The sequence below is a fragment of the Salmo salar genome, chromosome 14, assembly GCF_965601325.2.
Source record: "Salmo salar chromosome 14, fSalSal1, whole genome shotgun sequence".
Classification (NCBI taxonomy): domain Eukaryota; kingdom Metazoa; phylum Chordata; class Actinopteri; order Salmoniformes; family Salmonidae; genus Salmo; species Salmo salar.
In genome coordinates this window covers 37,443,523-37,468,291 of record NC_138304.1, presented here as the reverse complement: position 1 = coordinate 37,468,291, position 24,769 = coordinate 37,443,523, and the positions used below count along the sequence as shown (strand labels likewise).

Below are 24,769 nucleotides of genomic sequence, written 5' to 3'. Positions count from 1 at the left end.
AGCCACGTACTTCAAAACAAAAACAGTCAACTTTACCTTTTTAATCACAAGCAAAATACTTAAACTTACAGCAAGAGGTGGTTACAAAAACAATCTACACAGAAGAATTATAGCAGAAAGTCCTTTGTTTGCTGAGGCCCAGGAAGCCTAAGAATTTTAGTGCCACACCATTGTGGCAATTCGCTGCTCTGTGCTGCAACATGGTGTGAGTGACAATGACAGAAACTTGTGGGTTGGCACAAGGCCGGCCCCACTGCCCACTAGACGATGAGTTGTATTCTGTTACAGTGGCAGACTAGCCCTCCTCTTAGCGCCAGGACCAGATGCAGAACTGAGCCTCCCTGGATCTTGTAGTCTGCAGCAGTCTTCTCATCGTTCCTGAGGGATGGGAGCAGATAAAACATCCAACATGTAATACCACCACTTGATTAAATGGAGCTGATGTTTCATGACAAGATTGTGATGGAAGGGTTGATCACTAACATCTGTTTTCCACTGTAGATGAGTCTTTGTTGTTGAGGTGGAATACCCTCTTTCTCCTCCACTCTTTCTTTAATTCTCTCCACCTTCATGTATACAAGAGAGCATATAAGCTAAATGTCTTTACTAGGGTGTCACTCCCCAGCAATGTATGCTGACATGAGTAATCAAAATATTACACATAGAAAGCAAATCCATGAGATTAATGTAGATGTTTCATACCTTGTCTGTGGGCTCAATGTCGATCTCTATTTCTTTGCCAGTGAGAGTCTGTAACAGTAAAATAACTGATCATTTTAGAGCATAAAATACCATATTGCATTTAACAGCAACATCTTATAAGGTTTGGCCTAAATTAGTGGGTAATGGCTATGGTTCTACAGCACCTGTTTATTGTACTAAGTGAGGCCTTGTATCCTGTCTGGATTAAGATGTAGACTGGGTGAGCAAAGAAGCTCAAATGTAGGACATAGGCCATACAATTGAATTTAGTTAGGCAGTAACACCCAGCTAGCCTATAGTTAGTTAGCTACCTAAAGTAAATTAGTTATACTGAACAAAAATATAAATGCAACATGGAAAGTGTTGGTCTAATGTTTCATGAGCTGATATAAAAGATGGCAGACATTTTTCATAAGCACAAAAAGCTTATTTCTCTCATTCTTTTGCATGAATTTGTTTAAATCCCTACTAGTGAGCATTTCTCCTTTGCCAAAACAATCCATCCACTTAAGGACTATAAAAGGCTGCTCTAAAATGTTTTGTCACACAACACAATGCCACAGATGTGTCAAGTTTTTAGGGAGCGTGCAATTGTCATGCTGACTGCAGGAAAGTCCACCAAAGCTGTTGGCAGATAATTTAATGTTAATTTCTCTACCATAAGCCGCCTCCAATGTTATTTTAGAGAATTTGGCAGTACGTCCAACTGGCATCACAACCGCAGACCATGTGTGACCACGCCAGCCCAGGATGTCCACATCTGGCTTCTTCACCTGAGGGACCCTGACAGCTGATGAAACTGAGGAGTATTTATGTCTGTAATAAAGCCCTTTTGTGGGGAAAAACTCATTCTGATTGGCTTGGCCTGGCTCCCCTGTGGCTGAGCACTTGCCCTCCCAGTCCCACCCATGGCTGCGCCCCTGCCCAGTCCTGTGAAATCCATAGATTGGGGCCTAATGAATTTATGAGCGTCAGTCAATGGACCTTTAAGGCTTTGATGAAGAGGAAAGCTCTGGAGATATGACCAGTTCATGGATACTCAGTGGAGTATATGACCCTGCAAGTCAGGAATCTTCCGAGAGACAGGAGACAGTCAGAGATGAGATGGAGCAAGAACAGTCAGCGTACAGCTGCAGGGACAATCCAACTCAAGACCGTCAAGCTCAGCTATCTCTCGATAATGAGACAGCTATTAGCATTCCTGACTATGACAGGGTAGCTGTAGTCCCTGACACAGAACCTTCAGGTATTCCTGACTCAATTGCACCAGCTGATTTAGCTAGTGACCAAGACTTACAAAGACCGGGTTCACGTGATTCGCAAGATGTGGTCAGAACACGCACTGGCAGGGTAGTGAAATCTGTAAGTCGACTTATTGAGACAATGGCTCAGAGACCATTCACTATGGAGGGCTGAGCCATCACACTAGGAAAGAAGTCCCAGTCTCTTCTAACTCTGTTTTAAAAAAAGGTTTTCTTTATTTCTTCTGTTGTTCTGAGGAATATTCATGGATATGTAAAGCCATCTAAGTGATGTGTAGAATGGTGTCAAGGGATAATGTGATGTGAGGACGAGTGTTGTATGATGTACTTGGCATCGTATTTGTCCAGGAGGTTCTCAGGCCTGATCAACCTTAGATTCCTCTGAATCTGCCTGCAGATAGCTTGTATAGCAGAGACCAAAGATGAGATCTTGGTGTTCACTTGTGCCAGTAGTGACTCAGTAGAGTTTGGTGTCCCTTGTGTTCCATACCTTGTTTGATATGCATTCAGGATTTTGGTAAAATTCAGGAGGGGTGAATGTAACAGGTGTAAAATATACTTTATGCATTTCACCGAAAATCCCTCATATTTATTTTAATGTATTATTTTAAGGTTATTTTAAGATGTATTACATTACTTTCAAGAGTGAACTATTTTATTGTATTTCTTTTCTAAATTGTGTTAATGCTGTGATGTCATCAGCAGGAGCCATGCTCTTACTCCTCAGTTTGCTCAGAGTGTGATGAGGAGAGGCAAATATACTTGTATGGAGTCCAGACTGCAGCAGTAACTTACTTTTGCCTTGTATTTGTATCCATTCCGTGCTGTCATTAAAAGAGAGAGAACCGGCTGAATTGTGTCCAGAGCCTTATCTTCCACCTACACCTTACCAGAACACAACGCAGAAAGGGACCGGTGCAGAACCAGTTACACTTGCAGCTGGAGGTTGTTAACATAGCAAAACACACAGATGGCAGTGGTTAACTTGATTGCTTGCTGACATTTATTATAGGCATCGCCAATTGACAATAACCCTAACCCCTATTCTAATCCTAACCCTGGCCCCAAACCTGAACCCTATTCTAACTCTGACCCTGCTAACTGGGAATTAGCTAGCTATGCTAATAGACATATTATGCTATCTAGCTGGCTAGCATTTATTTCACCTCAGACTTTCTGCTAGTGAGGTTGCGAACTGGGCTAGCCGGTGCCTAAATTACAGCTAGAAACAAATGATCAACCATAAAGAGGAGAGATATCTTGCCGCATAGGCGGGGCATCCTGCCCTCAACATACTAACCTAGCATTTACTACTTTACTAAAAAAACAAATGTTTCTCTCTAAACAAAAAGCTTTTCTCTCTTTTTTTGCACGAATTTGTTTAAATCCCTGTTAGTTAGCATTTACCCTTTGCCAAAACAATCCAAACAATCCACTTTGACACCTTGTGCTAGGGACAATAAAAGGCTGCTCTAAAATGTGCCGTTTTATCACAACACAATGCCACAGATGTGTCAAGTTTTGAGGGAGCATGCAATTGCCATGCTGACTGCAGGAAAGTCCACCAAAACTTTTTTTGCCAGAGAATTGACTTAATTTCTCTACCATAAGCCGCCTCCAGGCTCTCAAAGTGCTCGATGGAAAGCCCAATAGCCATCATCACTGTTACATCCTCAGAAAGCATGAGCTCCTGAGTTGGGAAAATCTTGTGCAATACACCGACGCATGTCTTGTATTCAAGATCCTAAATGGCCTAGCTCCCCCTCCACTCAGTATTTTTGTAAAACAGAAAACCCAAACATATGGCAGCAGATCCACAAGGTCTGCCATGAGAGGTGACTGTATAGTTCCCTTAAGGAAAAGCACCTTTAGTAAATCTGCTTTCTCTGTGAGAGCTTCCCATGTCTGGAATACACTGCCATCAGACACACATAACTGCACCACATATCACACTTTCACAAAATGCATGAAGACATGGCTAAAGGTCAATCAGACTTGTGAACATAATCCCTAGCTGTGTATTGCCGCTTTCCATGTTGTCTGTAGCTTGTGAGGTGTGGAAACACTTTGTTGTTTTTATGGATTTTGTCTTGTTGCTTTTTGTTCTATGTTGCTCTGTCTGTATGCTACATCTTCCTTGTCCTATGTTGCTCTGTCTGTATGCTATGTCTTGCTTGTCCTATGTTACTCTGTGTGTGCTCACTGTTCAATGATTGTCTATATTGTAATTGTTTTTAATAACCTGCCCAGGGACTGCGGTTGAAAATTAGCCGGCTGGCTAAAACCGGCACTTTTACTGAAACGTTGATTAATGTGCACTGTCCCTGTAAAAATAAAATATACTCAAACAAACAAACAAACAACGTCATTTTAGAGAAATTGGCAGTACGTCCAACCGGCCTCACAACCACGTGTAACCACGCCAGCCCAGGACGTCCACATCTGGCTTCTTCACCTGAGGGACCCTGACAGCTGATGAAACTGAGGAGTATTTCTGTCTGTAATAAAGCCCTTTTGTGGGGAAAAACTCATTCTGATTGGCTTGGCCTGGCTCCCATGTGGCTGCGCCCCTGCCCTCCCAGTCCCACCCATGGCTGCGCCCCTGCCCAGTCCTGTGAAATCCATAGGTTGGAGCCTAATGAATTTAATTAAATTGACTGATTTCCTTATATGAAATGAAACTCAGAAAAATCTTTAACCGTTGCTTGTGGCGTTTATATTTTGGTTCAGTATAGTTAACGTTAGCGAACTCTGCATTGGATACAGGGATGACTGTTTCAATGCCAATGGCCTGCTGCGATGCCCACTATATAGCGCTTTTCAGATCTATTCATATATTTAGCTACGGCAGATAGCTAGATCGGTGATGAGATGATAATTCAGTATGTAAACTAGCGGGCTTGGCCACCAATTAAATGGCTGGTCTTACCTTAACCTTGATCAGCATTTTGACTGTCGCATAAAATACGCTTTAAATCGATGTAAAAAAATACCTAATCCACACTTAGTGTGGTACTGTCAAATTGAGCAAACCAGATTGTTCAATCTTTTTGATTCAACTTTATTTCCTGTGTAAGTCACTATTCCGTCCGTCCATCGTGTTTTGTGAGACATAGGTTCCGCTTTGCAGACTACTTTATGGGGAAAAGATGTGACTATTACAATTTTTACTTTTAAAACCCATAAAAATTCAAGGATGTTTTCAGACCAGGAAATACCAAAACTGATGACGTTGGTAAGTTTTTAGGTCTATAATTATCGCTCCTTGACCTCTCACAGGTGTTCAGAATTAAGATGATTAGGATCAATTGGTCCATAAATATTTGTAGTTTGTAGGCACTCCTAGATCATTCAGTCATGTCTCTCCTTTGGCAATGTGCAATTGTTTTGGCTGTTGTAGCAGCAAGCGCTGCCAATGAAGGTACGTCTAATAATGAACGCATAATATGATTACGCAGCGCTGAGACCATGTTAACTTGAATAGGCTACTTATCGCATGCTGACCCTTGAGATGTGAATGATGACATTATCAAATTGATATTTTTAGATTTTAATGTGGATTGTGAGAAACACTCCATTAAAGTGACATGGAAGGTCAGTCCAGAGCTGGTTGAAAATGCTGCCCGTCTTTTCCTTGGACACTGTGTTCCGTCCACATTTTCTGTTCTACCCACGGGAGAAGGGATGGCGACATTCCACTACAACCTCAATGGCTGTGCCATCAAGAAACGGGTAATGTCTGACTCTTGACCCAATGTATGCCATTTTGAATCCTGTGACGACTAATGCTTCTCCTTCTGTTCCCTAGGTGACTGGCAAAAAACACATCTATTCAACCAACCTGACTTACAGACCTGACCGAAAGCCCAAACCTGCTGCTATTAGTCACCATATTAAGTGTGTTTACATAAGGTAACCATCTATGCCAGGGGTACTCAACTCTTACCCTAAGAGGTCTGGCGCCTGCTGTCTTTCGGTTCTACTTTATCATTAATTGCACACACCTGGTGTCCCAGGTCTAAATCAGTCCCTGACTAGAGGGGAATGACTAACAAAATGCAGTGGAACTGAGTTGCGTTTTAGGGCTCTATTGGGTGTAGTGTACTGTAGCTATGGTGTTGGAATCAAATCTTCCTAAGCCTTCGCCACCTTCATTATTAAACCAAACATTCCCCCTTGTTTGTAGACCTGAGGGGTGGATTCCCCCATTCCTTATCCCTGCCTATGGTAGTGCTGAGGGTCATGGAGGATTGGTTTTCCACATGGCACTCCTCAATGGTGAGTGACTCATACAACATCAATTATTGTAAGAATATGTTCAGTCAACTTACCTGGTAAAGAAATTCCTAGCAGAGGACACTGCCCAAAGCTAGTTGAAACCTGTGGCTGTACAGTACGTATGAGCATTGCGCCCCTTCCCCTCTCTGTTGCATGTAGAAGACCTTACTGGTCTGGCTAAGACCAGCCTGTTTCCCCTGGGCTCTTTCATCCCCATCTGGGCAGCAGTGGATCAGAAGGACCATCAGCCCTTGCTGCTGCTCTTGGAGGAGTGTGTGGCGGCCACAACACCAGAACTGCAGTCTGCGAGCCTGGTGTACCCCATCATCACCAACAAGGGGTATGTACCAGACCTGGCTATGGCCATGTTTTGGTTTTTGACTGCCTAGCACTACACAGCCTACTCAAATGACCAACTCGTCATCAAGCTTTGATTATTTGAATCTGCAGTGTAGTGCTAGGGCGAAAGCCAAAATGTGCACTGGGGGGATTCATCCCATTAAAGTATGGAATACATTTTAAAGTTAGATTATTTGCTGGATGGAAGTTCTGTTTGTCTGCTCATTGCACAATGCATTTTCAGTTGCCTTGCTGATGGGAAGACGGGGAACTCCAGGTTCCTGCCTAGGTACCACTCGTCTGCTATTCTGCTTTACCTGCAGTCCTTCAAGTTTGCCCTAGGCGAGGAAGTGAGTGGACCACAAGTTCTCGGTATGACTGGGTTGTTTTCATACTGTAGCTCTTGACTGTTCTCTTTCACCCCAGGTGTATATTCATTGTAAGCTTGTTGCATGGGACCCTGAGGTTTTTGATATAGAAAAGAAGGCCTGCCACTACATTAAAGAGACTGGAGAGTAAGTATTGGTCACATTCTTTAACATTGGACCATAATGACGTTAGTGCCAATGCAACAGCCAACTTTTTTTATTCATAGATGGGAGCTGCTGGATGACCCGTCTCAAAGTGACCTCTGCAAGTGCTGTGACTCGAGTTGCAAGCCTCGGTTGAAGAGGGGTGTGGATTCAGGTATTTTGAGGCACTTCATTTCAAGCCTGAATGAACTGTTTAGTTCCATATTCATTTGAGCTGATCACTCTTGAGTTTCTGATGGGAATGCAGCTTGAAGTAATTCATTTTTTTTTTCTCAGGACCCCAGGGCCTGGTTCAAAACTCTGTTCTTGGACCGCTCACAATAGTGGAATACTCTGAAACCCGGATCCCCAGTGAATTTGTAAAATATCCTACTGTAAAACAAGGTTGGTGATTTTGGCATTGAAGACTATAGTTTACATTTAGAAATGTATCAGATTTGATGCCAAATGAACTTGAACCTGTAACCTACTCATCTGTCATTGTGTTCTGTGTTCAGTTGACTGGTTGGTGTAATGGTCTGGAACACTTTGCTTGTCAGGTGTGTGTGTGTGTGCTGGTTATTGGCGGTCATTTTACTGTAACATCCCCCAACGGCAATGAGATGCATGTTACTAACAATTCTTCAACCTGTTACAGGGATGGCTGTCTTTTCTGTCTCCACAGCCATCTAATTGTTGGTGGCCTGAAGGGTGTGCATCACAGTACATTTAGAGAAGTGGTGGAAACTACAACCCAGTATGGATTTGAAGTCCTTTGACTTTAGCATGTTTCAATAAAATGAGTACTTTACAATGGTTTTTGTCTCTAATGGTTGTCAAAATGCTATGATCCTGATGAGCTGTACCCTAAATCCAGTAGTGCGGAGCCGGTATCTACACAAAATAGCCAAGAGGTGACCATCTGGTTGTAAGAAGATGATCACAATGTGAGTGCTCAGTGTTTTGCGACTTTGTTCTGGACTACCCAGTGTCCTTTTTACTCTTGAACTGTAACACTTTCTTCTCTTGGCATAATTAGTTTGCTAATGATAGTCACAGCAGGTGTTCATGCAATGGTAAAGCTATTTGAAAGATTGTCATAAGTGAACCTGGTTATTGTTGGCTATACTTTTTCAGCAGTAGCCCACCCCAAGATCAAATTGACACAAGCCAAGTTTAGAGCTTGTAGGTGGCTGATGGCCATGCTTAGGTAACAATCCAGGAAAATGGCAGCAGTTTACATTTTAGTTCAAATGTAATTATTTTATTTTTTTAAGCAAGTGCCCATCAGGGGAATTTACCCCAAAGATTATGCCTTGGTTTCAGTGCCTTTCATACATCACCTGCAAAAATGCGTACCTTTCTAACGCTTATGTTCAGTTTAACTAGACTAAGGCAAGATTTAAAATCCCAGCAGTTCAAGATTAAACTGTTTCCATCAGTTTAATATTTTTGGCACATTCATTGGAATATAACTGATTAAACATTTCATAACACTGGCATTTCCCCTCTGACAGGTCACAAATGAATCCCACCCCAGTTAAATTTCAGCATAGCTCATGAGCCCAGTATTTGCACTGTATCCGGTAACAGAACAAGCGTCACGGGTTTCGTTCTGCCTTTGCTTTTTTTTTTTTTTTTTTTTGCCTTGTCCTCCAGGAACCTCTTGTGGGGTGACGATGTCGACTGTAGCTGACTTGGCATTTTCCTTGGCCTGGGGGGCGACTCCAATATGGCCACTGTTTGTAGACCTGGTACTTTTGAACAGGAACTCATGACTATTGGTTCAATTATAATGGGCTCCCGAGTGGCGCAGCGGTCTAAGGCACTGCATTTCAGTGCGAGAGGCGTCACTAGACCCTGGTTCAACCGGCCGTGATTGGGAGTCCCGTAGGGTGGCGCACAATTTGGCCCAGCGTTGTTAGGGTTTGGCCGGGGTAGGTGGTCATTGTAAATAAGAATTTGTTCTCTACTGACTTGCCTAGTTAAATAAAATACACTGCTACTATATTTCCTAAAATGTGTGCTGACGTTTCCCTTTCTTACCAACATTTGGAGGAAGGTCACTGGAGACCTGTGGGGTGGAAGTTGTGGCAGGGGTAGAGGTCATGGTGGGTGTGAAGCCTTCAGCTTGAGCCAGACTGGTTGCTTGTGGGATATACGGATGGCTAATCCTGGGTGCCGCTACATAAAACTGTTAAAACCAGTCTATGCCTGCCAACTGCCTTTCCTTATTCAATGTGTTTTGGATTCCCATCCTCTCCGCCAGGTCAAAAGTAAGTTTTCGGACATCCCAGGGCTCTTTCCATTTTTGGGGTATGACACACCAGGTCTCATTCTAAAGAACCAATGAAAGACTGGTTACCCACCCAAATGGCCGTGGCCTGGGATTTGACCTGCTTGTCTCAGTGGCACCTCAGGGTTTTGGGTGGCACATTAAAAGCCCGGGCAGCTGCCTTAATGCCCTGCCTATGTTCAATAGCATTCAGGGCACAACGAAGCGCCTCTTCGCCATAGCCTCACAATCAGATATTTTCTTGTTAACTCATCTAAAAATAAACCAGAATTATCTTAGGAACGGTGGAGAACGACCTGCCAACCGTACCCTTCTGACCCTAACCCCTATTCCTGCTAACTGGGGGATTAGCTGGCTATGATAGACATATTATGCTAACTAGCTGGCTAGCATTTATTTCACCTCAGACTTTCTGCTGGTGAGGTTGCTAGCTAGCTAACTTGGCTAGCCAGTGCCTAAATTACAGCTAGAAACAAATGATCAACCATAAAGAGATATCTTGCCGCATTGGTGTGGCAGGCGGATTCCTGCCCTCAACATACTAAGCTAACGTATTACTACTTTACTAAAAAAACAATCAAAATGCTTCTCTTTAAACAAATGGATGATTTATCTTAAGGCTTCCTTACATGTATGTATCTAACTTCATTGGAATATATCTGCAACTTTTTCTAAATTATAAATAATTAAACTCAATTGTTTTGATGGAATGACTTCAAAAATGTTGAAACAGAGGACATTTGTAGTTGATCAAGAATAGCGGCAGCCAGAGGAACTGTTGATTTTTGTTGTTGTTGTTGTGAGTTACAGGGGGGAGGGCACGTCTTACCCCAGGGTGCGTCTCGCCCCATAGTACCCTATATCCCAGTTGATTTGATGTTGAATTTACAACACTTCTAAGCGATGAGTAAGAAATGGGAAAGTTCCAATTCCAAACAAGCTTAAGTCTCTTTCTGTACCTGTTCAAATACTCTGGAAATGCAGTATTGCTTTCTTCCTTCCATGAGATCACTAGCTATTCCATTACTTTTCCAGTGATTTTTTTTGTTTAAAAAAATTACATTTAGAAAGTTGACATAAACAAATAGTCTCGACAATTGAATTTCCTGCTACGGTGCGTTTTCCAAAAAAATTGCTAAAAATGCGAATTAATACATTTGAGACAGCCTGTATGCACTGCCACCTATCTGTTTCATGTCTCAGGTAGCCCTCGAAAGCCAGCATGGACAGAATGCAATAATTGTCTCATGCCATATTATAATTGCACTCCTCTAGATCTGAAAAAATTGAACGGTGAAACTTGCATCCATCCAGTCAACCATAAAAGCAAGCCAAAGCAATTCAGGCATTCTTGAAAGTCTGGACAATCCTTGTCCTGCAAATAAAACATTTTATAGCAGAAAAAAATGATTTTGCAAGCAGTAGGCATTTCTAAATAAATGCAGTGGAACTTTATAGTTAGACCTGCTGGATGATGTTCTACCTTCAGAATTATTTGTGAATTTGTGTAAACAGGCAGCCCAATTCTGGTCTTTTCCCACTCATTGGCCTTTTGCTCAATCAGATCAGATTTTGGGCAAAAGATCAGAATTGGGATGCTTGTGTAAACGCAGCCATAGAAACCACAATCAGTTTTATTGGCACAAGATTAAGGGTGTGTTCCTCTGACCAGGCTTTGCTGAGGCATGCCAGATCTTACAACGCCTGGATAAGTATCAGCTAACCACATATGTTATAGCAATCTGGTTCCTGACACACTCATTGGTTGATGCATGTACTGTCTGAGCAAGGGATCGCAACCTAATGCTGTGTTCACTAACCAAGTGGTAATTCACCATATATGACTGGGAAGATTCCACTTGAACGGGCCTCCAACTGGTAATTACTAGTGGGAAACTTGTCTATCATCCTGAGCTCCCACATGCTGACCTCTGATGTCATCTACTATGAAAATTACCTCGATAATTGCATTTTCTTCAGGTAAATGCAACAACAAAACATTACTTATAAAAAGCAATCTATTAATATGGTTTTTGAACACTATAGTTTGTTTACAAGCATGATAGCTGTACTTTTAGTTTATTGTTTATGCAGCTTGTTCGCCATTAGCCAATCGGCATTTCTCAACGAGTTCAAAGCACGGGAATGCATCCAACTAGTTACGACTTCACAACTGGTAAATTCACATCTCCCACTTGGTTACAAATGCAGCATAAGTATCTGATAATTCATTGCAAGATTGGAATGAGTTCATACTAATGATTTCCAGATCAGTGATTGATTGCCTGTGTAACAGGAGTAAAATATACTTTATGTATTTCACCGAAAATCCCTCATATTTATTTTAATTTATTATTTTAAGGTTATTTTAAGATGTATTACATTACTTTCAAGAGTGAATTATTTTATTGTATTTCTTTTCTAAATTGTGTTAATGCTGTGATGTCATCAACGGGAGCCATGCTCTTACTCCTCAGTTTGCTCAGAGCGTGAGGAGGAGAGGCAAATATACTTGTATGGAGTCCAGACTGCAGCAGTAACTTTTGCCTTGTATTTGTATCCATTCCATGCAGTCATTGAAAGAGAGACAACCGGCTGAATTGTGTCCAAAGCCTTATCTTCCACCTACACCTTACCAGAACACAATGCAGAAAGGTACCGGTGCAGAACCGGTTACATTGGTGCCGTGACCCAGATCAGCGTGGATCATTGTGAATCGTCGTTGATCAACACCAGCTTGGTCGCCGGGAGTTGCTATGCTATAAATAGGTTGGAAGTGAAATCTCTTATACACGCAAGGGGGAAAAAAGCTAATGTTTTGTTAGGTATATCTCTTAGATTAACTGATTCATTTGAAATTGTTCATACATATTTCATTTTATTTGTGTATATTGATAGTGAATATGACTTATATTGTTGGAAAAGGAGAACGTGTCTTCGGTGATGAGCTTGAACTGGTTCTTGGGAGAGGGAGGTTTTCCAGGGAGTTGCCTCAGACCCCAGCTAGAACTATAGATGTAGATTCACCAAAGTTTTGCTCTACTCGGGTGCCTAACGACACACCCTCAGCTCCTGTAATTATGTCTAGTGACACTCACTCAGATAGTTCAGAGGTGGCCAGTCCTGACTTGGGAAATCTTATCACACAACTCGCCCATCAGATAGGACAGTCTATATCAGCTCAAATTAGGAAGGAAGGTGAGAGGAAGGAGGATAGCGGCGCACATGCTCAGAGCTCCAGTGCAGGCCAGACATTCGCTGACACACCCTCCCTTAATTTATTCGGTATGAACTTGGTCATGCAGTCAGACGTGAGAGAGCCTCTATGTTTCAGAGGGGATGGGTCTGACAAGTACTCAGTACATGAATGGGAGGAACTCATGGACGTTTACCTGAGAAAGAGGGGTGTGCCGGTCATAGAACAGTCGCAGGAGATCATGTCCAAGCTTATGGGGAGAGCTAGAGACGTCATAAAGATAACACTCCGCAGCAATACATCTCTGAAACCTCACGAGAACCCCAAAGTGATAATAGATATACTGAAACCACATTTCAGTGAGTTGACATATTCATCCATGCCTCTTGCCGATCTTTATAACACTTTGCCAGTACTAGGAGAAAATTGCCATGGAGGACTGGATCCGGTTGAACAAGGCATTAGATGTGGCCGACGAGTGTTTGAGGAGGCAGGGTCGGAGCACCGAGGACTCCAGCCGAGAGGTAATGATGATGTTTGTGAAACACTGCCCAGATCCTTCTCTTTCTGCAGATTTAAAGTTCAAAAAAGCTGATAGGTGGACAGCAGCTGAGATACAAGAACGTCTAGATAAGTATTAGTCTGAAATGAAAGCCCAAATGTTGACCAGGTCAAAGCACCCTGCTGCTGTGAGACAGGTGGTCACACATGTCCAGATGCCTGTACTTGAAGATGAAGTGACATCTTGTCCAGTGTCTCCTAACCAGAGTGAGGTAATTGTCGTGCTATAAATTCTCAGACAACCCAAAGATTCCTTGATGCCCTTCCAGACTCCCTCTGCCTACCCAAGGACGTCAGAGGACAAAAAACAGTTAACCACCTAACCGAGGAACTCAATTTAACCTTGCGCAATACCCTAGATGCAGTTGCACCCCTAAAAACACTTTGTCATAAGAAACTAGCTCCCTGGTATACAGAAAATACACGAGCTCTGAAGCAAGCTTACAGAAAATTGGAACGGAAATGGCGCCACACCAAACTGGAAGTCTTCCGACTAGCTTGGAAAGACAGTACCGTGCAGTATCGAAGAGCCCTCACTGCTGCTCGATCATCCTATTTTTCCAACTTAATTGAGGAAAATAAGAACAATCCGAAATTTCTTTTTGATACTGTCGCAAAGTTAACTAAAAAGCAGCATTCCCCAAGAGAGGATGGCTCTCACTTCAGCAGTGATGAATTCATGAACTTCTTTGAGGAAAAGATCATGATCATTAGAAAGCAAATTACAGACTCCTCCTTAAATCTGAGTATTCCTCCAAAGCTCCGTTGTCCTGAGTCTGCACAACCCTGCCAGGACCTAGGATCAAGGGAGACACTAAAGTGCTTTAGTACTATATCTCTTGACACAATGATGGAAATAATCATGGCCTCTAAACCTTCAAGCTGCATACTGGACCCTATTGCAACTAAACTACTGAAAGAGCTGCTTTCTGTGCTTGGCCCTCCTATGTTGAACATAATAAACGGCTCTCTATCCACCGGATGTGTACCAAGCTCACTAAAAGTGGCAGTAATAAAGCCTCTCTTGAAAAAGCCGAATCTTGACCCAGAAATTATAAAAAACTATCGGCCTATATCGAATCTTCCATTCCTCTCAAAAAAATTTGAGAAAGCTGTTGCGCAGCAACTCACTGCCTTCCTGAAGACAAACAATGTATACGAAACGCTTCAGTCTGGTTTTAGACCCCATCATAGCACTGAGACTGCACTTGTGAAGGTGGTAAATTACCTTTTAATGACGTCAGACCGAGGCTCTGCATCTGTCCTCGTGCTCCTAGATCTTAGTGCTGCTTTTGATACCATCGATCACCACATTCTTTTGGAGAGATTGGAAACCCAAATTGGTCTACATGGACAAGTTCTGGCCTGGTTTAGATCTTATCTGTCGGAAAGATATCAGTTTGTCTCTGTGAATGGTTTGTCCTCTGACAAATCAATTGTAAATGTCGGTGTTCCTCAAGGTTCCGTTTTAGCACCACTATTGTTTTCACTATATATTTTACCTCTTGGGGATGTCATTCGAAAACATAATGTTACATTTCACTGCTATGCGGACGACACACAGCTGTACATTTCAATGAAACATGGTGAAGCCCCAAAATTGCCCTCGCTAGAAGCCTGTGTTTCAGACATAAAGAAGTGGATGGCTGCAGACTTTCTACTTTTAAACTCGGACAAAACAGAGATGCTTGTTCTAGGTCCCAAGAAACAAAGAGATCTTCTGTTGAATCTGACAATCAATCTGGATGGTTGTACAGTCGTCTCAAATAAAACTGTGAAGGACCTCGGCGTTACTCTGGACCCTGATCTCTCTTTTGAAGAACATATCAAGACTGTTTCAAGGACAGCTTTTTTCCATCTACGTAACATTGCAAAAATCAGAAACTTTCTGTCCAAAAATGATGCAGAAAAATGTATCCATGCTTTTGTTACTTCTAGGCTGGACTACTGCAATGCTCTACTTTCCGGCTACCCGGATAAAGCACTAAAGAAACTTCAGTTAGTGCTAAATACGGCTGCTAGAATCCTGACTAGAACCAAAAAAATTTATCATATTACTCCAGTGCTAGCCTCTCTACACTGGCTTCCTGTTAAGGCAAGGGCTGATTTCAAGGTTTTACTGCTAACCTACAAAGCATTACATGGGCTTGCTCCTACCTATCTTTCCGATTTGGTCCTGCCGTACATACCCACACGTACGCTACGGTCACAAGACGCAGGCCTCCTAATTGTCCCTAGAATTTCTAAGCAAACGGCTGGAGGTAGGGCTTTCTCCTATAGAGCTCCATTTTTATGGAATGGTCTGCCTACCCATGTGAGAGACGTAGACTCAGTCTCAACCTTTAAGTCTTTACTGAAGACACATCTCTTCAGTAGGTCCTATGATTAAGTATAGTCTGGCCCAGGGGTGTGAAGGTGAACGGAAAGGCTGGAGCAACGAACCGCCCTTGCTGTCTCTGCCTTGCCGGTTCCCCTCTCTCCACTGGAATTCTCTGCCTCTAACCCTATTACAGGGGCTGAGTCACTGCCTTACTGGTGTTCTTCCATGCCGTCCATGGGAGGGGTACGTCACTTGAGTGGGTTGAGTCACTGACGTGGTCTTCCTGTCTGGGTTGGTGCCCCCCCCCCCCCCCCCTCCCCCCTTGGGTTGTGCCGTGGCGGAGATCTTTGTGGGCTATACTCGGCCTTGTCTTAGGACAGTAAGTTGGTGGTTGGAGACATCCCTCTAGTGGTGTGGGGGCTGTGCTTTGGCAAAGTGGGTGGGGTTATATCCTGCCTGTTTGGCCCTGTCCGGGGGTATCATCGGATGGGGCCACAGTGTCTTCTGATCCCTCCTGTCTCAGCCTCCAGTATTTATGCTGCAGTAGTTTATGTGTCGGGGGGCTAGGGTCAGTCTGTTACATCTGGAGTATTTCTCTTGTCTTATCCGGTGTCCTGTGTGAATTTAAATATGCTCTCTCTAATTCTCTCTTTCTCTCTTTCTTTCTTTCTTTCTTTCTTTCTCTCGGAGGACCTGAGCCCTAGGACCATGCCTCAGGACTACCTGGCATGATGACTCCTTGCTGTCCCCAGTCCACCTGGCCGTGCTGCTGCTCCAGTTTCAACTGTTCTGCCTGCGGCTATGGAACCCTGACCTGTTCACCGGACGTGCTTGTTGCACCCTCGACAACTACTATGATTATTATTATTTGACCATGCTGGTCATTTATGAACATTTTAACATCTTGACCATGTTCTGTTATAATATCCACCCGGCACAGCCAGAAGAGGACTGGCCACCCCTCATAGCCTGGTTCCTCTCTAGGTTTCTTCCTAGGTTTTTTGGCCTTTCTAGGGAGTTTTTCCTAGGGAGTTTTTCCTAGCCACCGTGCCTCTTTCACATGCATTGCTTGCTGTTTGGGGTTTTAGGCTGGGTTTCTGTACAGCACTTTGAGATATCAGCTGATGTACGAAGGGCTATATAAATACATTTGATTTGATTTGATTATGTAAACTAGCGGACTTGGCCACCAATTAAATAGCTGGTCTTACCTTAACCTTGATCAGCATTTTGACTGTCGCATAAAATACGCTTTAAATCGATGTAAAAAAATACCTAATCCACACTTAGTGTGGTACTGTCAAATTGAGCAAACCAGATTGTTCAATCTTTTTGATTCAACTTTATTTCCTGTGTAAGTCACTATTCCGTCCGTCCATCGTGTTTTGTGAGACATAGGTTCCGCTTTGCAGACTACTTTATGGGGAAAAGATGTGACTATTACAATTTTTACTTTTAAAACCCATAAAAATTCAAGGATGTTTTCAGACCAGGAAATACCAAAACTGATGACGTTGGTAAGTTTTTAGGTCTATAATTATCGCTCCTTGACCTCTCACAGGTGTTCAGAATTAAGATGATTAGGATCAATTGGTCCATAAATATTTGTAGTTTGTAGGCACTCCTAGATCATTCAGTCATGTCTCTCCTTTGGCAATGTGCAATTGTTTTGGCTGTTGTAGCAGCAAGCGCTGCCAATGAAGGTACGTCTAATAATGAACGCATAATATGATTACGCAGCGCTGAGACCATGTTAACTTGAATAGGCTACTTATCGCATGCTGACCCTTGAGATGTGAATGATGACATTATCAAATTAATATTTTTAGATTTTAATGTGGATTGTGAGAAACACTCCATTAAAGTGACATGGAAGGTCAGTCCAGAGCTGGTTGAAAATGCTGCCCGTCTTTTCCTTGGACACTGTGTTCCGTCCACATTTTCTGTTCTACCCACGGGAGAAGGGATGGCGACATTCCACTACAACCTCAATGGCTGTGCCATCAAGAAACGGGTAATGTCTGACTCTTGACCCAATGTATGCCATTTTGAATCCTGTGACGACTAATGCTTCTCCTTCTGTTCCCTAGGTGACTGGCAAAAAACACATCTATTCAACCAACCTGACTTACAGACCTGACCGAAAGCCCAAACCTGCTGCTATTAGTCACCATATTAAGTGTGTTTACATAAGGTAACCATCTATGCCAGGGGTACTCAACTCTTACCCTAAGAGGTCTGGCGCCTGCTGTCTTTCGGTTCTACTTTATCATTAATTGCACACACCTGGTGTCCCAGGTCTAAATCAGTCCCTGACTAGAGGGGAATGACTAACAAAATGCAGTGGAACTGAGTTGCGTTTTAGGGCTCTATTGGGTGTAGTGTACTGTAGCTATGGTGTTGGAATCAAATCTTCCTAAGCCTTCGCCACCTTCATTATTAAACCAAACATTCCCCCTTGTTTGTAGACCTGAGGGGTGGATTCCCCCATTCCTTATCCCTGCCTATGGTAGTGCTGAGGGTCATGGAGGATTGGTTTTCCACATGGCACTCCTCAATGGTGAGTGACTCATACAACATCAATTATTGTAAGAATATGTTCAGTCAACTTACCTGGTAAAGAAATTCCTAGCAGAGGACACTGCCCAAAGCTAGTTGAAACCTGTGGCTGTACAGTACGTATGAGCATTGCGCCCCTTCCCCTCTCTGTTGCATGTAGAAGACCTTACTGGTCTGGCTAAGACCAGCCTGTTTCCCCTGGGCTCTTTCATCCCCATCTGGGCAGCAGTGGATCAGAAGGACCATCAGCCCTTGCTGCTGCTCTTGGAGGAGTGTGTGGCGGCCACAACACCAGAACTGCAGTCTGCGAGCCTGGTGTACCCCATCATCACCAACAAGGGGTATGTACCAGACCTGGCTATGGCCATGTTTTGGTTTTTGACTGCCTAGCACTACACAGCCTACTCAAATGACCAACTCGTCATCAAGCTTTGATTATTTGAATCTGCAGTGTAGTGCTAGGGCGAAAGCCAAAATGTGCACTGGGGGGATTCATCCCATTAAAGTATGGAATACATTTTAAAGTTAGATTATTTGCTGGATGGAAGTTCTGTTTGTCTGCTCATTGCACAATGCATTTTCAGTTGCCTTGCTGATGGGAAGACGGGGAACTCCAGGTTCCTGCCTAGGTACCACTCGTCTGCTATTCTGCTTTACCTGCAGTCCTTCAAGTTTGCCCTAGGCGAGGAAGTGAGTGGACCACAAGTTCTCGGTATGACTGGGTTGTTTTCATACTGTAGCTCTTGACTGTTCTCTTTCACCCCAGGTGTATATTCATTGTAAGCTTGTTGCATGGGACCCTGAGGTTTTTGATATAGAAAAGAAGGCCTGCCACTACATTAAAGAGACTGGAGAGTAAGTATTGGTCACATTCTTTAACATTGGACCATAATGACGTTAGTGCCAATGCAACAGCCAACTTTTTTTATTCATAGATGGGAGCTGCTGGATGACCCGTCTCAAAGTGACCTCTGCAAGTGCTGTGACTCGAGTTGCAAGCCTCGGTTGAAGAGGGGTGTGGATTCAGGTATTTTGAGGCACTTCATTTCAAGCCTGAATGAACTGTTTAGTTCCATATTCATTTGAGCTGATCACTCTTGAGTTTCTGATGGGAATGCAGCTTGAAGTAATTCATTTTTTTTTTTCTCAGGACCCCAGGGCCTGGTTCAAAACTCTGTTCTTGGACCGCTCACAATAGTGGAATACTCTGAAACCCGGATCCCCAGTGAATTTGTAAAATATCCTACTGTAAAACAAGGTTGGTGATTTTGGCATTGAAGACTATAGTTTACATTTAGAAATGTATCAGATTTGATGCCAAATGAACTTGAACCTGTAACCTACTCATCTGTCATTGTGTTCTGTGTTCAGTTGACTGGTTGGTGTAATGGTCTGGAACACTTTGCTTGTCAGGTGTGTGTGTGTGTGTGCTGGTTATTGGCGGTAATTTTACTGTAACATCCCCCAACGGCAATGAGATGCATGTTACTAACAATTCTTCAACCTGTTACAGGGATGGCTGTCTTTTCTGTCTCCACAGCCATCTAATTGTTGGTGGCCTGAAGGGTGTGCATCACAGTACATTTAGAGAAGTGGTGGAAACTACAACCCAGTATGGATTTGAAGTCCTTTGACTTTAGCATGTTTCAATAAAATGAGTACTTTACAATGGTTTTTGTCTCTAATGGTTGTCAAAATGCTATGATCCTGATGAGCTGTACCCTAAATCCAGTAGTGCGGAGCCGGTATCTACACAAAATAGCCAAGAGGTGACCATCTGGTTGTAAGAAGATGATCACAATGTGAGTGCTCAGTGTTTTGCGACTTTGTGTTCTGGACTACCCAGTGTCCTTTTTACTCTTGAACTGTAACACTTTCTTCTCTTGGCATAATTAGTTTGCTAATGATAGTCACAGCAGGTGTTCATGCAATGGTAAAGCTATTTGAAAGATTGTCATAAGTGAACCTGGTTATTGTTGGCTATACTTTTTCAGCAGTAGCCCACCCCAAGATCAAATTGACACAAGCCAAGTTTAGAGATTGTAGGTGGCTGATGGCCATGCTTAGGTAACAATCCAGGAAAATGGCAGCAGTTTACATTTTAGTTCAAATGTAATTATTTTATTTTTTTAAGCAAGTGCCCATCAGGGGAATTTACCCCAAAGATTATGCCTTGGTTTCAGTGCCTTTCATACATCACCTGCAAAAATGCGTACCTTTCTAACGCTTATGTTCAGTTTAACTAGACTAAGGCAAGATTTAAAATCCCAGCAGTTCAAGATTAAACTGTTTCCATCAGTTTAATATTTTTGGCACATTCATTGGAATATAACTGATTAAACATTTCATAACACTGGCATTTCCCCTCTGACAGGTCACAAATGAATCCCACCCCAGTTAAATTTCAGCATAGCTCATGAGCCCAGTATTTGCACTGTATCCGGTAACAGAACAAGCGTCACGGGTTTCGTTCTGCCTTTTTTTTTTTTTTTTTTTTTTTTTTGCCTTGTCCTCCAGGAACCTCTTGTGGGGTGACGATGTCGACTGTAGCTGACTTGGCATTTTCCTTGGCCTGGGGGGCGACTCCAATATGGCCACTGTTTGTAGACCTGGTACTTTTGAACAGGAACTCATGACTATTGGTTCAATTATAATGGGCTCCCGAGTGGCGCAGCGGTCTAAGGCACTGCATTTCAGTGCGAGAGGCGTCACTAGACCCTGGTTCAACCGGCCGTGATTGGGAGTCCCGTAGGGTGGCGCACAATTTGGCCCAGCGTTGTTAGGGTCTGGCCGGGGTAGGTGGTCATTGTAAATAAGAATTTGTTCTCTACTGACTTGCCTAGTTAAATAAAATACACTGCTACTATATTTCCTAAAATGTGTGCTGACGTTTCCCTTTCTTACCAACATTTGGAGGAAGGTCACTGGAGACCTGTGGGGTGGAAGTTGTGGCAGGGGTAGAGGTCATGGTGGGTGTGAAGCCTTCAGCTTGAGCCAGACTGGTTGCTTGTGGGATATACGGATGGCTAATCCTGGGTGCCGCTACATAAAACTGTTAAAACCAGTCTATGCCTGCCAACTGCCTTTCCTTATTCAATGTGTTTTGGATTCCCATCCTCTCCGCCAGGTCAAAAGTAAGTTTTCGGACATCCCAGGGCTCTTTCCATTTTTGGGGTATGACACACCAGGTCTCATTCTAAAGAACCAATGAAAGACTGGTTACCCACCCAAATGGCCGTGGCCTGGGATTTGACCTGCTTGTCTCAGTGGCACCTCAGGGTTTTGGGTGGCACATTAAAAGCCCGGGCAGCTGCCTTAATGCCCTGCCTATGTTCAATAGCATTCAGGGCACAACGAAGCGCCTCTTCGCCATAGCCTCACAATCAGATATTTTCTTGTTAACTCATCTAAAAATAAACCAGAATTATCTTAGGAACGGTGGAGAACTGAACCTAGCCTAACCGTAAACCCTATTCTGACCCTAACCCCTATTCCTGCTAACTGGGGGATTAGCTGGCTATGATAGCATAATATGGCTAACTAGCTGGCTAGCATTTATTTCACCTCAGACTTTCTGCTGGTGAGGTTGCTAGCTAGCTAACTTGGCTAGCCAGTGCCTAAATTACAGCTAGAAACAAATGATCAACCATAAAGAGATATCTTGCCGCATTGGTGTGGCAGGCGGATTCCTGCCCTCAACATACTAAGCTAACGTATTACTACTTTACTAAAAAAACAATCAAAATGCTTCTCTTTAAACAAATGGATGATTTATCTTAAGGCTTCCTTACATGTATGTATCTAACTTCATTGGAATATATCTGCAAGTTTTTCTAAATTATAAATAATTAAACTCAATTGTTTTGATGGAATGACTTCAAAAATGTTGAAACAGAGGACATTTGTAGTTGATCAAGAATAGCGGCAGCCAGAGGAACTGTTGATTTTTGTTGTTGTTGTGAGTTACAGGGGGGAGGGCACGTCTTACTCCAGGGTGCGTCTCGCCCCATAGTACCCTATATCCCAGTTGATTTGATGTTGAATTTACAACACTTCTAAGCGATGAGTAAGAAATGGGAAAGTTCCAATTCCAAACAAGCTTAAGTCTCTTTCTGTACCTGTTCAAATACTCTGGAAATGCAGTATTGCTTTCTTCCTTCCATGAGATCACTAGCTATTCCATTACTTTTCCAGTGATTTTTTTTGTTTAAAAAAATTACATTTAGAAAGTTGACATAAACAAATAGTCTCGACAATTGAATTTCCTGCTACGGTGCGTTTTCAAAAAAATTGCTAAAAATGCGAATTAATACATTTGAGACAGCCTGTATGCACTGCCACCTATCTGTTTCATGTCTCAGGTAGCCCTCGAAAGCCAGCATGGACAGAATGCAATAATTGTCTCATGCCATATTATAATTGCACTCCTCTAGATCTGAAAAAATTGAACGGTGAAACTTGCATCCATCCAGTCAACCATAAAAGCAAGCCAAAGCAATTCAGGCATTCTTGAAAGTCTGGACAATCCTTGTCCTGCAAATAAAACATTTTATAGCAGAAAAAAATGATTTTGCAAGCAGTAGGCATTTCTAAATAAATGCAGTGGAACTTTATAGTTAGACCTGCTGGATGATGTTCTACCTTCAGAATTGTTTGTGAATTTGTGTAAACAGGCAGCCCAATTCTGGTCTTTTCCCACTCATTGGCCTTTTGCTCAATCAGATCAGATTTTGGGCAAAAGATCAGAATTGGGATGCTTGTGTAAACGCAGCCATAGAAACCACAATCAGTTTTATTGGCACAAGATTAAGGGTGTGTTCCTCTGACCAGGCTTTGCTGAGGCATGCCAGATCTTACAACGCCTGGATAAGTATCAGCTAACCACATATGTTATAGCAATCTGGTTCCTGACACACTCATTGGTTGATGCATGTACTGTCTGAGCAAGGGATCGCAACCTAATGCTGTGTTCACTAACCAAGTGGTAATTCACCATATATGACTGGGAAGATTCCACTTGAACGGGCCTCCAACTGGTAATTACTAGTGGGAAACTTGTCTATCATCCTGAGCTCCCACATGCTGACCTCTGATGTCATCTACTATGAAAATTACCTCGATAATTGCATTTTCTTCAGGTAAATGCAACAACAAAACATTACTTATAAAAAGCAATCTATTAATATGGTTTTTGAACACTATAGTTTGTTTACAAGCATGATAGCTGTACTTTTAGTTTATTGTTTATGAAGCTTGTTCGCCATTAGCCAATCGGCATTTCTCAACGAGTTCAAAGCACGGGAATGCATCCAACTAGTTACGACTTCACAACTGGTAAATTCACATCTCCCACTTGGTTACAAATGCAGCATAAGTATCTGATAATTCATTGCAAGATTGGAATGAGTTCATACTAATGATTTCCAGATCAGTGATTGATTGCCTGTGTAACAGGAGTAAAATATACTTTATGTATTTCACCGAAAATCCCTCATATTTATTTTAATTTATTATTTTAAGGTTATTTTAAGATGTATTACATTACTTTCAAGAGTGAATTATTTTATTGTATTTCTTTTCTAAATTGTGTTAATGCTGTGATGTCATCAACGGGAGCCATGCTCTTACTCCTCAGTTTGCTCAGAGCGTGAGGAGGAGAGGCAAATATACTTGTATGGAGTCCAGACTGCAGCAGTAACTTTTGCCTTGTATTTGTATCCATTCCATGCAGTCATTGAAAGAGAGACAACCGGCTGAATTGTGTCCAAAGCCTTATCTTCCACCTACACCTTACCAGAACACAATGCAGAAAGGTACCGGTGCAGAACCGGTTACATTGGTGCCGTGACCCAGATCAGCGTGGATCATTGTGAATCGTCGTTGATCAACACCAGCTTGGTCGCCGGGAGTTGCTATGCTATAAATAGGTTGGAAGTGAAATCTCTTATACACGCAAGGGGGAAAAAAGCTAATGTTTTGTTAGGTATATCTCTTAGATTAACTGATTCATTTGAAATTGTTCATACATATTTCATTTTATTTGTGTATATTGATAGTGAATATGACTTATATTGTTGGAAAAGGAGAACGTGTCTTCGGTGATGAGCTTGAACTGGTTCTTGGGAGAGGGAGGTTTTCCAGGGAGTTGCCTCAGACCCCAGCTAGAACTATAGATGTAGATTCACCAAAGTTTTGCTCTACTCGGGTGCCTAACGACACACCCTCAGCTCCTGTAATTATGTCTAGTGACACTCACTCAGATAGTTCAGAGGTGGCCAGTCCTGACTTGGGAAATCTTATCACACAACTCGCCCATCAGATAGGACAGTCTATATCAGCTCAAATTAGGAAGGAAGGTGAGAGGAAGGAGGATAGCGGCGCACATGCTCAGAGCTCCAGTGCAGGCCAGACCTTCGCTGACACACCCTCCCTTAATTTATTCGGTATGAACTTGGTCATGCAGTCGGACGTGAGAGAGCCTCTATGTTTCAGAGGGGATGGGTCTGACAAGTACTCAGTACATGAATGGGAGGAACTCATGGACGTTTACCTGAGAAAGAGGGGTGTGCCGGTCATAGAACAGTCGCAGGAGATCATGTCCAAGCTTATGGGGAGAGCTAGAGACGTCATAAAGATAACACTCCGCAGCAATACATCTCTGAAACCTCACGAGAACCCAAAGTGATAATAGATATACTGAAACAACATTTCAGTGAGTTGACATATTCATCCATGCCTCTTGCC

The 24,769-nt window shown here is 42.7% G+C and overlaps 3 protein-coding genes across 3 annotated transcripts; 2 read left to right on the top strand and 1 right to left on the bottom strand.

The window, feature by feature from the left end:
• Positions 1–26: 26 nt before the first annotated feature.
• LOC106569431 (ubiquitin-like protein NEDD8) lies at positions 27–5,083 on the bottom strand. Its single transcript, XM_014140784.3, has 4 exons — positions 4,894–5,083; positions 703–750; positions 484–566; positions 27–378 (listed from the first exon to the last, which is right to left on the bottom strand). Exons 1-4 carry the CDS (start codon positions 4,909–4,911, stop codon positions 261–263), a joined length of 267 nt encoding a protein of 88 aa, XP_013996259.1. The 5' UTR covers positions 4,912–5,083; the 3' UTR covers positions 27–260.
• Positions 5,084–5,279: 196 nt separating this feature from the next.
• Positions 5,280–7,911, top strand: LOC106569433 (zona pellucida sperm-binding protein 3). Its single transcript, XM_014140786.2, has 11 exons — positions 5,280–5,385; positions 5,512–5,696; positions 5,773–5,876; positions 6,151–6,242; positions 6,402–6,582; positions 6,826–6,931; positions 7,008–7,096; positions 7,177–7,268; positions 7,391–7,498; positions 7,612–7,653; positions 7,752–7,911. Exons 1-10 carry the CDS (start codon positions 5,322–5,324, stop codon positions 7,626–7,628), a joined length of 1,038 nt encoding a protein of 345 aa, XP_013996261.1. The 5' UTR covers positions 5,280–5,321; the 3' UTR covers positions 7,629–7,653; positions 7,752–7,911.
• Positions 7,912–17,063: 9,152 nt separating this feature from the next.
• On the top strand, positions 17,064–19,694 carry LOC123723977 (zona pellucida sperm-binding protein 3). Its single transcript, XM_045693769.2, has 11 exons — positions 17,064–17,169; positions 17,296–17,480; positions 17,557–17,660; positions 17,935–18,026; positions 18,186–18,366; positions 18,610–18,715; positions 18,792–18,880; positions 18,961–19,052; positions 19,176–19,283; positions 19,397–19,438; positions 19,539–19,694. Exons 1-10 carry the CDS (start codon positions 17,106–17,108, stop codon positions 19,411–19,413), a joined length of 1,038 nt encoding a protein of 345 aa, XP_045549725.1. The 5' UTR covers positions 17,064–17,105; the 3' UTR covers positions 19,414–19,438; positions 19,539–19,694.
• The last annotated feature ends 5,075 nt before the right edge of the window (positions 19,695–24,769 follow it).